The following is a 12,727-nucleotide window of genomic DNA, read 5'->3' on the forward strand; positions in this document are numbered from 1 at the left end:
ATGTCTTTGATGGTGGGAGGCAGAAACCCACACAAACATGGGGAGAACATGCAAAGTCCACACAGAAAGGACCACACCTTCTTGCTGTGAGGCAACAGTGCTAACCACTGAGCCGTGCCGTCCAATACATCCCTGTATTTGCATCCACACATGGTCACAGACACACAAACACATATAGACATATGTGTGTAGACACAGACACACACACATAATACACATATACACACACATGCATGCTGTACATGCATGCATTTCTAAGCACATATGCACACACACACACACACACACACACACACACACACAGACACATATGTACGTGTCTTACACACATAAACACACATATGCACAAGAACACACACACATACACATGCGCACACAGCAAATTATTTCTTTCTTCAAAGGCATGAGTGTGAAGGCTATGTTCATTACTGCTGAGTTTTCCTCTTAATCGCTTGGCCTGAAGCTGGTGGGGTAGCAATTGCTGAGCTACTGTGTGCACTGTGTGTGTGTGTACATATGAGAGAGCGAGAGAGAGCAAGAAAGTGAAAGAGAGAGCAGTGTCTCATGTCTTCAGCTGTAGGGGGTGTCGACCTTGGCTGGCGTGGCAACGCCCAGATGCTGAAGCGCTGCCGTGGCAACAGCTGCCGTGGGCTTCAGTCTCAGAGGGGGTGTGTGTGTGTGTGCGTGTGTGTGTGTGTAGGGGTCTCTGTACATGGTCATGTCCTCACCGAGAGGACATCTGCTCTAGACTCCTCACACACACACACACCTCCCCGGTGACCGCAGCAGCCCCCATGTGTGTGTAGTGTGTGTGTAGTGGCGAGTAAGAAGCGGGAGGGCAGAAAGCGCTGTCTCCCTACAGTAGACCAGTAGACCAGATGCCAAGTGCCCCCCCACAACCACCACTACCCCCCCTCCCCTCCCTCCAGCCATCCTTCATCCACCCTTTCAGATTGTCAAAGGCACAGCTTTGGTAGGACTTATGATAATCAGCCATAAGCCTTTGTGGTTATTTAGCTGTAATCTACTTTACTTTCATCAGTCAAAATGCATCACCCAGGTTGCTGCATTTCATTTTCAAAAGCAACATTCTTCCATGTGAGGTGGGAGGCTTTTAAGACTCCCTGAATCAGTGTGTCGTGTTGCTTTGTTACAGCAGCTTATTTCACCTGATTAGGTGCGGCGTATTCACAGCCAATATGTGTTAAGCATTTTACCCACACAAATGGCTACTCCGCGGGGTTCGCCGCATTGTGGAGATGTGCCTAGATACCTGGAAGAAAATGGCTGCTGCTTTTGAGAGGGCGAGAAGAAAGAGCTCTTTAGATACACGCCATTATTACCATCCATAAATGCAGTTGTTAGAGTCAGACACTCGTTGCTCCCTTTGAGAGGCGTCAGTGGAGCAGACACTGTCATTATTCGACGTGTCAGCGTTAAAGAGGAGGCAGACATTGTGGGAGTACACGGATGTCACTCCTGATGGAGCCCGCTGTAGCGTACGCTCGGGCGCCGTGCACGCTGATTGATGGCTGAATGCTAACGGAGCCCGCCACGCTAATGCACGCCCAGGGACAGCTAATGTCGGCAACGCCCGTCTGCACGGGAGCCAGAACAAAGCGTTGTCATCCATCAATCTGTGTCGGCTAGCCTCTGATCCTGTATGGGTACATAAACGTCACATCACCCGCCTCCCCGCAGGGCCGGCCACGCCGAGATCCCGGGATTCACCGATTTGACAAGAATGCAATGGAGGGAAGGGTCCTGCCCCTGAAGAGGGAGCTGACTCATTCGTAAGAGATCAATTATGATCCTTACAGAGGTAGAATAGGAGAGGTCACCTTGCCTTTAGAGAAGAATCCTGAATCATCTCCTCGTCCACCCCTTCATTTAAAACACTGATGATATCCAGTAACATTTGCTTTTTTGTTTAAGTCTTCTAACTCAGGAACAGGTAATTTTCTTTTAATTTCCCTTAGGCTGCAGTGAGTCTACTTAGAGTGGACATCATCCTTTTATCATGGATCCAACCCACTGGCTTTGAAATAAATGCTATAATCCCCTTTACCATTAGGGGGAGCTCCTCCATTCATATTAAGCTCAAAGGCAAGCTGCTTAATGCAGGGCCCGGTAAGGACCAGCAGATTGATACAGAGAAGGATCCATTTTCTCTGTAATGTTCTGGATGGTGGGTACCTGATATAGTTAACAAGATGGCTGACCAGTCTCACTCTGTAGCACCAAGAGAGTTTATTTGTCAATAGGTGGGGTCTCTCCTTGTTTCACTCAGATTAGGATTGGAGTTACTCATTGTGTCAGCTCTAAGGCAAGAGTTGGGAGAGTTTTAATGCCTTTGATGAAGGAATAAATATCTTCGATCCGGTCCAGGAACTCACAGAGCCTAGTTATAATCAATCACGATCCAATTCTTTTTCAAACGAGCCGTACAGGTGGAAAAAGGGCACAGATGATGCTAAAAGTGATCAATTGACCGGTCGCCACTGATCACCGGTGGAACGAGTCCAGATGAGTCAATTAGAGATATTGACCCTCTGATCGATTCACTGATTGAGTCGCGGCGAGTCTTCCTTTGCCACCACGCGTCACTGAGCTGCGATTACCAGATGAATCACCGGTCAACTGCAGCACATTGGCTTTTGGCTCCAGCGAGTCGATGGATTAAGAGTGAGCTGATGGCGAATCGGTTGGCGTCTCGACCTTTCTGAGGGGTCCGCCTGGCTTTTTAAATTTTTTTTTAAATTTTTTTACATGTTTTGTTCTTTCTTCTGTCTTCCTAGACAGGTCCCTGGGAGTTCACACCGGGACATTTATGAACCTGGCCTCGCTGTGTACTATTGCGTACGAAATGGCTTTTCCCTTTCTGTCTCTCGCTCTGTCGTTCCGTTGCTCGCACACCTTCTGTCTTTCTCCTCCAGCGGTAGCTATTTGCCGCTCTGTCCTCCGGCGATGACTCTTTCTCCATCACTCCACCCCCCTCCCCTCATCCCACCCCCCACCCCCCCTCCCCCCGTCTCTCTGTCTCAATCTTTCTCTTTCATTGTCTGTTTACCTCTCTCCATCGCCCATGCAGCATCACTCTTTCTCCTCTGGCAACGAGCTATTCTGTCTTCTCTCTGTCTGCCTCTCCCACTCATCCTCTCGACTGGCAATAACAGTTTATCTTCTCTTTCCCTCTCAACCCCCCCCCCCCCCTCCCTTATCTTGCAGGGTACATCGGATCCTCAGTGCGTAGTCTGGGACTATGGCAACCCGTAAGTCACTTTGAATGATTCTATTTTAATGATTTGAATGATACTGTGTGCATATGAATGTGTGGTGCATGTGTGTGTCTGTCAGTGTATGCGTGTGTGTGTGTGTGTGTGTGTGTGTGTGTGTGTGTGCGCGCACATCCCATCACATGTGCCCGTGCCCAGTCAGCTTCCTTCATTTCATTAACGAACTGAAAACAGCCTAATGAAGTTCCCTGTCTCAGTGTTAATTAAATTAGTCAATGAGAACAAACACCATTCTCTCTGTGTTCTTAAGCGTTCAAAAGGAACGTCACTCAGAACGCTCTTCCTCAGCAGGGCAGGTTTTCTTCTGTCGGCGTTCCCTCTTTAAATCTTTTATTTTACTGAGCTCCGCTTTGCGCAATCACACCAGTTTGTAGGTTCAATCTGCAGTCGTGTGTTGCATTTTCCATCGGAACATTCGATTGAACCTCGTCCGTGTGGCTGGGTCTGACGAGACTGATAATTACTCGCGCAAATCCGCGGCCCGAAGCCTCAGTTTCTATCTAATGGGCTTTCTCTCATTCGTCTATGTAGGCCATTGACTCATTGACGTTGTTGACCGCGCATGCATAGCGGACTATCCAGTGAACTACATAATGTAAACCAGGACAATTGACTATGTCTGTTATTGCCATTAGCCCACATAGCGATTGCACATTTTGTCAATAGCAGAGTCAGGTTGAACTTGCATGCTCAGAACCATTAAACCAGGGTTTGGTTCCAGCTCACGGTCTCATTATGTTCTTCACTATCACTTCAATGGTCCATATGTTCTACCCATGCCAATACAATTAAACACATGATTTGTGCCTATTCACCTGATGCTCTTAATCTAGAGTGACTTACAATGAATGAGCAGGTAGGGGTTCAGCGTCTTGCTGAAGGACACTTGAACATAACAGATGGCTGTCCCGGGGATTGAAGCTGTGACCTTTACATCACAAGAGCGTCACTCTAACCGCTAGGCCTCCCTGCCGCCAGGCTGGAAGACAGATGACAGAAAAGCGCCGGTCTTTTCAGCTTTCCCATCGAGGGCCCGCTAGTTCATCCCGTTTCAATTCAAGGGATGCTCTCCTGTGGCCAAAGCAAACAATGGGCACAGGTTCGCAGAGAGAGGATAAGAGATTGTAACTTATCAAACTAGCCCTCCCCATCAAGGAGAGGAGAAATGCTCTGCAAAGCTCAATTAACTAGCCGGCAGATTACTAGCGCAATCAAATTAAATTCCCTGACATTATGGGGGCAGAGCGCCAAGCCGCATATAAAGTGGCGAGATGGGGGTGATGTCTATCAACCAAACATACTCAAACTAGGAAGAATGTGGAAAACATCCAAATGTGTTTGCCAGGGATTAGGTAACATATAATCACAGCAAGCCAAGTTTGCAGACACACACAGAAGGGGGCATGTGCACACACTAACACACACACACACACACACACACACATACAAAAATAACAGAAATATCTATTCAAACCAGAACTGACCTAACCAAGATCTGGGTCAAATTGAATGTAGGAGTTGTAACATAGGAAAACACAATGAGCCAGAAAGTATAGGCATTTTTATACTTTTCTGTGATTGGCAACTTATCTAACGTGATCTAAAATGCTCTGAGACTATGAAGCCCAGCCAACTGCAGGTCTAATTTATCCACATGCACACACACACACACACACACACACACACACACACACGCGCAAGGACGCCTGCACAGGATCGGAGCGGCATGAAGTATGTATGAAGCGAGTGCGCGAGCCGCTGTAGGTGAGTCCGTGCGGCGCAGTCGGCCTCGACCGGGGCCGGGCGGGAGCGCGCCGTCGATACGGGGGGAAAGAACATGTTGTACAAAGCAGCCGTTTGTTTTGCTGGAGGATATCACCTCTCTCACCCCGGCTGTCTCTCCGACGGAGCCTGCGGGCTTTGAGGTTTGAGCGGGAGACAGACAAGAGGTGGAGAACGTATAGATAGCAGCTCGGAGGGAGGGCGAACACAACAGCAGCCCAGACGGAAAGCAGGGGGAAGGCAACTCGGTGATGGAAAATAGAACTCGCTGCATCTATGTCCTGCACAGTGAAAGTATATTGCATGCAGGCAAATGCACAGTACTATATATGTGAGAGTCTGCAGTCCCTGTTGATTGTCGTAACGCACACTTGGGTAATGTACACTTACTCGGGGATTAGGGATCGCACAGAGACTCAAATCTCTAAAGACTATTGTCAATCCCTTTTTTTTTTTTGCGCCGTGTTTAGAAATCCGCGAGCGATTTCGGCGGCGGCTCCTCCCTTCCCCCCGTTTGAGCTCGCTCGGCTCGCTAAAGTTGGCCAACAGTTTGCGGCACTCACAGTTCATCTCAGTATTTATGTGTGAGTGTTTATTTATTTATTTTGCCCCTAACAGGCCCATATGTCGGCACCATCTGCCCGCCAAATCGGTGCGCTCGCCATCCCTCACGGTCTCCCCCCCCCCCCCCCCCCCCCCATGCGCCCGTCTCCTCAACCTACTCTCAACCTGTTTTCATTTGCCTCGCCAGCCACCAAATAGACGCTGTTCAGTTTTACCGCTTGTAAAAAAAAGTTTTACAGGATTCGGGGACCGGGAGCTCCGGATTACTGGAGGCAGAGGTGGCTGTTAAGTGTCAGCCTTTACATCTTTCTTCTGAGCATGTTTGGAAGAGGGATACAGGGCCATTCAGCGCTGGTCGGAGAGTGGTAACTGTTGGGTCGGGAGGCATAGACGGGAAATTAGAAACGGATAAGAAATTATTTATGTTGTCAATTTTCTGTCTATGCCTCTAAACAATACAGGAGTTGCCTGGGAAGGCTGCACTGGATACTCTCTCCTCTTCTAAACTTCTCTCTCTCTATCTCTCTCTCTCTCTCTCTCATGGTCATGGTGCCTGACCTTGCCTCTAGCATCTCTCTGCCATGACCCTCCACTATGCCCCAGTGTGGGATAACTGTCCGGACCCCCACTGACACACACACACACACACACTATGCTATGGAAGACTTATCTTCCGCCTGCTGCATTATAGATTACTGTAGCTCAGTTAGATTGTATAAGCGCCACTCCCAGATGTTTCTACAGCGGCTGCTTTTTCAATCAGAACAAATTACTTTTCTCTTTGGAGGCATCCATAAAATAAACATTGCGCCACTCAAAAATGTATCTGTGCATCACTCATTCATTCCGCTGTATCTCTCGTCAGCGTGGAAGCAACATAATAATGCAAATGGAAAGGCTCAAATGGCCATGCATTATCCATAGGCAGTGGGGCAGCTGAGCATTAGCTCTATGTCACGTTTTAAAGTGTGCTTAAAAATATGACCCAGTAGATAGAGAGACCTACAATATACAGTTTAGAGAGATGGATGACAGTAAGCCTGTGTGGGGGTGAGGGTCACTTAATCCCATTTCTAATCCCCGGTGGTCTTCTGCTTGATCGGGGATCAGTGGTTAAAGACCCAGGCTAGCCCTCCACACAAACACACACACACCACACACACTACCCACCACTGCCACAGAGTAATAATGGCCTGGTGTGCAGCAGAAGTCTCACTAACATCCTCAGTCTGACACGGTAGATTGAGACCCGCCTTTGGGCACAGACGGATCTGGCAGTGATATCAGCTTTGGCACTGGCAGGTCTCAACCTTATATGAAGTAAAATGTCAAAGGCAAATGCCGCACACTGCCAACAAAAAATAGCTGGACATAAATCTAGCCAAAATGTAATCGCATTTACTTACAAAAAGCCATAGTGCCAAGTCTTGACCTTAGAGTGCTGCACACTCTTCCTCATATTGGCAGACAAGTGTCAAGTGAGGCATGGACCATCCAACACTTGTTACTCTCCTTTGAAATAAAAAATAAATAAATAAATGAAGTGTGTTGTTTCTTGCCCTTGGTGCTCTTTGGGGTGCCTCACTACAAAAAAATATCTGTTTTAGTAAGTCATTTATCCTTATATTCAGTCTTAAAATACAAGACAATTTCACTTGTTCCACCTACTCCATTCAACTTATTGAACCAAGTGATAATATCTTTAAACAAGAGAGATCACGCCACTAGTATCAAAATAATGATCTAAGTTGATTTGCATTGGAAACAAGGGAAATTGTGTCACACCACTGGCTAATTTTTTCACTTGTTTTAAGAAAAATATGACTTTAAGTATTAAATGGCTTGTTAATATGGGCATTTTTTGCAGTGTATATCTGACGACAGCCACAACTCGTCATCTGGATGCAAAATAACCACCAAATTATATAGATGTATAGTAATGTCAAGTAATAGATGTCTTGGTAATCGTGCTTATATTACCAGCAGGTATTTTTAGCCTTTAATTTCCATTGCCAGGCCACGCTCTGTGTGTATCCATCTACAATCTAATTTACAGTAGGCTAATCATAATAATGATATAATGGGATCATTCTAGGCAGTATTATCCCCTTAGGAGATAGCAGATACTTCCGGCTTAAACTAGGCTTCTTAATGTTTACCTATGTAGACGGTAGCGATGCATTCCCCCTGCTTTATTATTTAACCCTATGAGGTTCACTAGTCTCCACTGGCTGCAACACACAAAACATTAAACACAAAATGCTAATTTCTCTACTTCATGTACGCTGTGCTAGTGCAGTGATCTGTTTTATTCTGCCTTGTTTCAAGGCTTTGACACTTGTTTCTAGGCAAAGTCAAACTGCATTGCAAGTTGAGAACAAGTTGAATTGTCTCACCTCATTGGCATATTTTCTTTTAAAATTTAGGTTTTGAAACCGAATGAGACCAAAGGACCTGTTGCTAAAATAAACGTCCTCCTCCCCATGCCATAAGCCTTAAATCAATTCAATTCCACCTGTTTTCAAAATGTCTATGTGCGTTTCTTCCTCCTCTTTACCCTGTCGTCGCAAACGCATATGCAGAAACTCACACACAGACACGCAGAAACGTGTGTGTGTGGTGAGGGTGGGGGGGGGGTGTTAGAGCTTGCTCCACTTTTCCATCTGACAGAGCAGAAGGGATCAGGACTGTGTCAAACAGCGAGCCAGCACGGCGTGAGGGAGCGGGCCAGTATAGGGCTTACGCGGGCTCTGCCTCCATAGGGCACTGCGGACGTGGACAGACTCTCAGCTGCTTCCCCCTGCTGCCTCAACAGTCCCGGGGAGAGCGGGTCAACAAGTCGCTTTGGGTTCTCTCCTCGAAGACGGCAGGCTTTAGAGCAGGTCTGCTGCCTTTACATGACGGGGAACAGATTCGAGGTCAGGTGTAAGTAGCAAAGCCTACAAGTGCGGACTCGAGATATGGTTTCTTTCTTGGCTGCTGGACTTTCTCGGATTAAGTGTGGGCTGCTCACACTTCAGAAAAGTTTGACATTATAGAACGGGTCAAGAGGTTTTTTTTTTTTTTAGGTTGTTTATTTTGAGGTCGGTCTCGCTTTACCTTATGCACCATTATTATTGATTCCATCATCATGTGACCGGCGGGGGTGGAATGGAGCAGTGCGTGTTACCGTATGGCCGGGGATAGCTTTTTAGATTTGAAGCTGCTTCCCCCTGAGTGTAGTCTTGGACAGAGATGAAGTTCAAGAGGATTTTTTGGTGATTAGTGTTTGGAGTTTAGAGCAGAAGCAGTGAAATACAAGACTTGCGCCCTGCTGACTGTTGGAATACGCTGCCTCTTCATCGCTGGACCTGCAGAGTTTGTGAGTGCCACTGGGTGAGTAACAGTTCCTCCTTAACATGAATTCTGGGTCATTTTTTTTTCTTACTGCTGGGTTAAGATCTCTTGGCCGGTTTTTGCACCGTGAAAACAGACAATCTTACACGTAACCTCCTGTTAAGCACAGCAATTGCCTCTCCCACCCTCATCTTGTTGACTCACACATTATCCTCTTTGCTCACGCTGCTGCTGGAAGTAGGCTGGGAGGGCAGTGTGTTAGCGCTTTATGCTCCCCTTGGCCTTGAGAGCCTTCTTTGAGCCCCCGGCAACATGCTTGGAATACATCCAGTTTATTTTTGTGAGATTCTTCTACTTTTCCCTATAAGATGCTACTTCTGCGGTTGCAAGAAAAAGACTTTCAATATTGCTTTGCAAATTAGGACGGATAATCCATTTTCTACGGGAGCCATTTTCTCCCCGAGCCGGGCGCCGTGTCGTCCGTGTTAACACAGAGCGCAGGCGACCAGAACGGCGGGCCATTTATGGCTGCGGCGGAAGCCCCGTGTATCTCCGCTTTCCTGTCTGCTCACCAGCTAGCACACCAGGAAGAAAGATAATCCCAGGAAAGAGGCTTATAAATTAGCCCATGGCCATGCCAGAGAGCAGAGGGTGGCGGTGGAGGTCAGTGACAAAGCATCCTCACACGGGAGACAGGGAGCGAGCTGGCGGGAGGTATTGTGTGACTGCCTCACATGACACCAGTACCAAGAAAGACAAGCAGGATTAGGCAAGGACGGCACGTGCGTCTGCATTAAAGACCTATTCAAACTTCCATCTAAAAGCAAGTGTATTAGAGATTGATAAACATGCCCTTGGGTAAAGCAGGTATAAACTAGCTCTATGCAATCCCGTATAAATGCTTCCTGCTATTCACATGTCTGGGCCGGTGAATGGCTCCTGCAGTAAGCTCATTCCACATTCGTTCTTTTCGTATTGATGCGGCGACAATAGCGACGTGCGCCGGATCGGAAGGGATTTATAATTAATATATTTCCCCTGAATCGTTCCGTGACACGCGGGACTCTGACCACAGCGATGAATATTTCACGTGTGAGCTACTGCAACAGAGATAATATTTAGAAAGATAAGCTGCGCCGCTTTGCCGCGCATAGGCGCTCCTAACATGCGCTAAGTAATCTGCGGCATGTTGTCACGGTTATAAGACCCGTCTTTACATCAGTCACTGGAACACAGAGCGGAAAGGAGAGTCTGCGCTCGGTTCCTACAGTTAATATCTAGGTCAGATACGTTCATGCGCGCGCACACCCGCAGACGCACGCACGCACGCACAAAAAAGGCGAGCATATACATGCATTACTTATTGACACGTCCGCCGCACGGTTCCATAGCAGAAAGTGAGCGAGCGCTGGCCAGCCCTGCATGATAGGTGGCGCGACATGCTGAGCGGCTACAGGCGATTTGTGTCTCGTGAAGATCTGCTCCAGTGACTTATAGCCACACAGAGACACTTCCCTCAAAGCTCTCGGCCAGACATATGGCCTAATACACATTTTATCTCATATACACCCGGTAAAGGTCAAGGTCAAGGTAATCGTCGCTGTCTCACAGGGAGACAAGTGTTACGCAGACAGCCATGAACATTCAGACAATACATGCGCAAGGATATTTGCATAAAGTTAGGTGGGAAAAATATCTAAAAACAAGATAAGTGTTTCTCTAAAGTGCAAGTAAATGAGTAAAAACACTATGGCAAATTAAAAACATTGTAGCCAATATAAAAAGACTGAAAATTGGCTATTGAATTCTGCACAATGATAGAATGAATAATTACATTTGATTGCAGTAACTAGAAAGTCTGGTACAAGGTCCAGTGTATTGTCCAGAGTCCATGGAAGCATCTCTCCCTATATTAAGTTATGACTTGACGTTACATCATTATGTTCAATATATTATGCACTCTATTTGTTGTTCACAGAACTACATGTCCGGGTCCTCTTGTATAAGCAATACATGCACAACAAGAAAAAGAGAAAAAAAAAAGATATACAGGCCACCCAATGCACAAATCTTTTCAGTTAACTGCAGAACTACTCCTAATTTGCCTAATTCAGATTGGCCATTACAACATGTTCAAATAGAATTTTAAAATATGCGCGCCACTTCAATGCACTTTAGTTTACTTACATCTTGTGTTTGAACTCTGTTTTCAAATCCAGAAATGGAAATCAACCAGCATGCCTAGAAGATAAAATTCCAAAAGAGAATGATTTATTTTCTGCCTGTCATGTTACCTTATGAGGAATGCATATTTGATACGACATCTAATGCAGTTGTTCCATTGTAACTACATGTGCTGCTGCCCCTTGGTTTAGACATCTCATAACTCAAATTATGTTAAGAGGAATGGGAAATATAGCAGTTGTGAATAAAGTACTTCACCAGCATGAATTATGCCCTAAAATTTGGGGCTTTTTTGAACTTTCTGCCCCTGTGTTCTGTTATGTTCACACATAATAACACATAATGACACATAATGACACATAACGACCGTTTTGGCACGGTTTGGAAGGTGATGGCAGATTTTGCAGAGAAACTGTATTCCCTCTGATTTGCTCTGCCTTGATGGTGAATTTACCTTTATTACTGACAATTATTCTCTAATTCATAAAGCCAATAAATGCCTCCTCTCTTCACACTCATGCCTTATCCACACAGATCAGATTCATCATTGGCAATGCGTTGGTTGTTTAGGTTTGCGGCTATGTGCTATTTTTCCTGGCAGTAATGAATGAATGGGTTTAGTTGATGAGGAATTGAATTTTAAATAGGCGAACGTGGGGTGTTTCAACAGTGGCTAATTGTGGGAGTTGATGGGGTGTGGATATGAAGCTTGTTCACATACAGTACGCACTAATCCACCGCTGTTCGTGATTTATGACAACAAGCATGCGATGTACGCATGGTGATGTACGCAGCATTTAAAAAAATCTGAGAATAAAAAAAACAACATGCAGGTTTCCTTTGTCGCCTTAGCCTGCTGTGTCTGTGATTCTGGTGTACAGTCATGTGATGTTACGCTCTTGTGATCGTGTCCACTTGAGGCCCCTCTTCTCCTTCAGCCTTCATATCTCTTTCTACTATAATAGACTCTTTCCTGCCCCTGGTCCTTCTGGCTTATTAGCTCTCTGTTTGGAATGTGCCTCCCCATCCCTCTCTCTGTTTTGGCCATTGAACGCACAACAGAGATTTCTTTTCAAAAGAGAAAAGGCACATCAAAATAGCACATAATCTCTGTGACAATTTTCCCGATGACTGCAAAATATCTTAAGTTGAAAACTGAACCTGTTTCAACTTTCCTTTTTAAGATTTCATAGCAGTTTGGCTTGAAAACAATGAAGCATCTTCTGCAAAATGAGGATGCAACTCTCTGTGATTGACGATTGACATGCTGTTGATTAGAATCTATCTGTGAAATGCTTTTGTCATCGCTCAATGCTTTCTTCATCTCTCTTTCTTCCAGTTTCTCCAGGTTTTTTTTCTCCTCTGTAACTACTCTGCTTCACTGCCCTCCAGCCTGACCAGTGATGAGACACAGGCAAACATTTTACACATATTTGACAGCCCAAATAAGCAATGAGAAATAGAGCAGTGAGCAGAGGGCAAAATGTTAAAATACTATTTAAATTCACACATTTCACAGTAATGCAAAGTGAAAACTGATTAAACAACAGTGTTGCGCTACAAAC

At 45.9% G+C, this 12,727-nt stretch overlaps 1 protein-coding gene across 1 annotated transcript in view; it reads left to right on the plus strand.

Annotated features, from left to right (window-relative positions):
- The window catches only part of adgrb2 (adhesion G protein-coupled receptor B2), a 132,758-nt gene that overhangs the window by 64,053 nt on the left and 55,978 nt on the right, over positions 1-12,727 (plus strand). The window contains exon 15 of the mRNA XM_071538952.1: positions 3,229-3,272. Coding sequence (XP_071395053.1) covers positions 3,229-3,272 — 44 coding nt within the window. The remainder of the gene's footprint in view (positions 1-3,228; positions 3,273-12,727) is intronic.

The sequence above is a fragment of the Centroberyx affinis genome, unplaced genomic scaffold (genome assembly GCF_046629955.1).
Source record: "Centroberyx affinis isolate AG114_WGS23_722 - 3 ecotype Tasmania unplaced genomic scaffold, CSIRO-AGI_Caff_v1 ptg003378l_1, whole genome shotgun sequence".
Taxonomy (NCBI): domain Eukaryota; kingdom Metazoa; phylum Chordata; class Actinopteri; order Beryciformes; family Berycidae; genus Centroberyx; species Centroberyx affinis.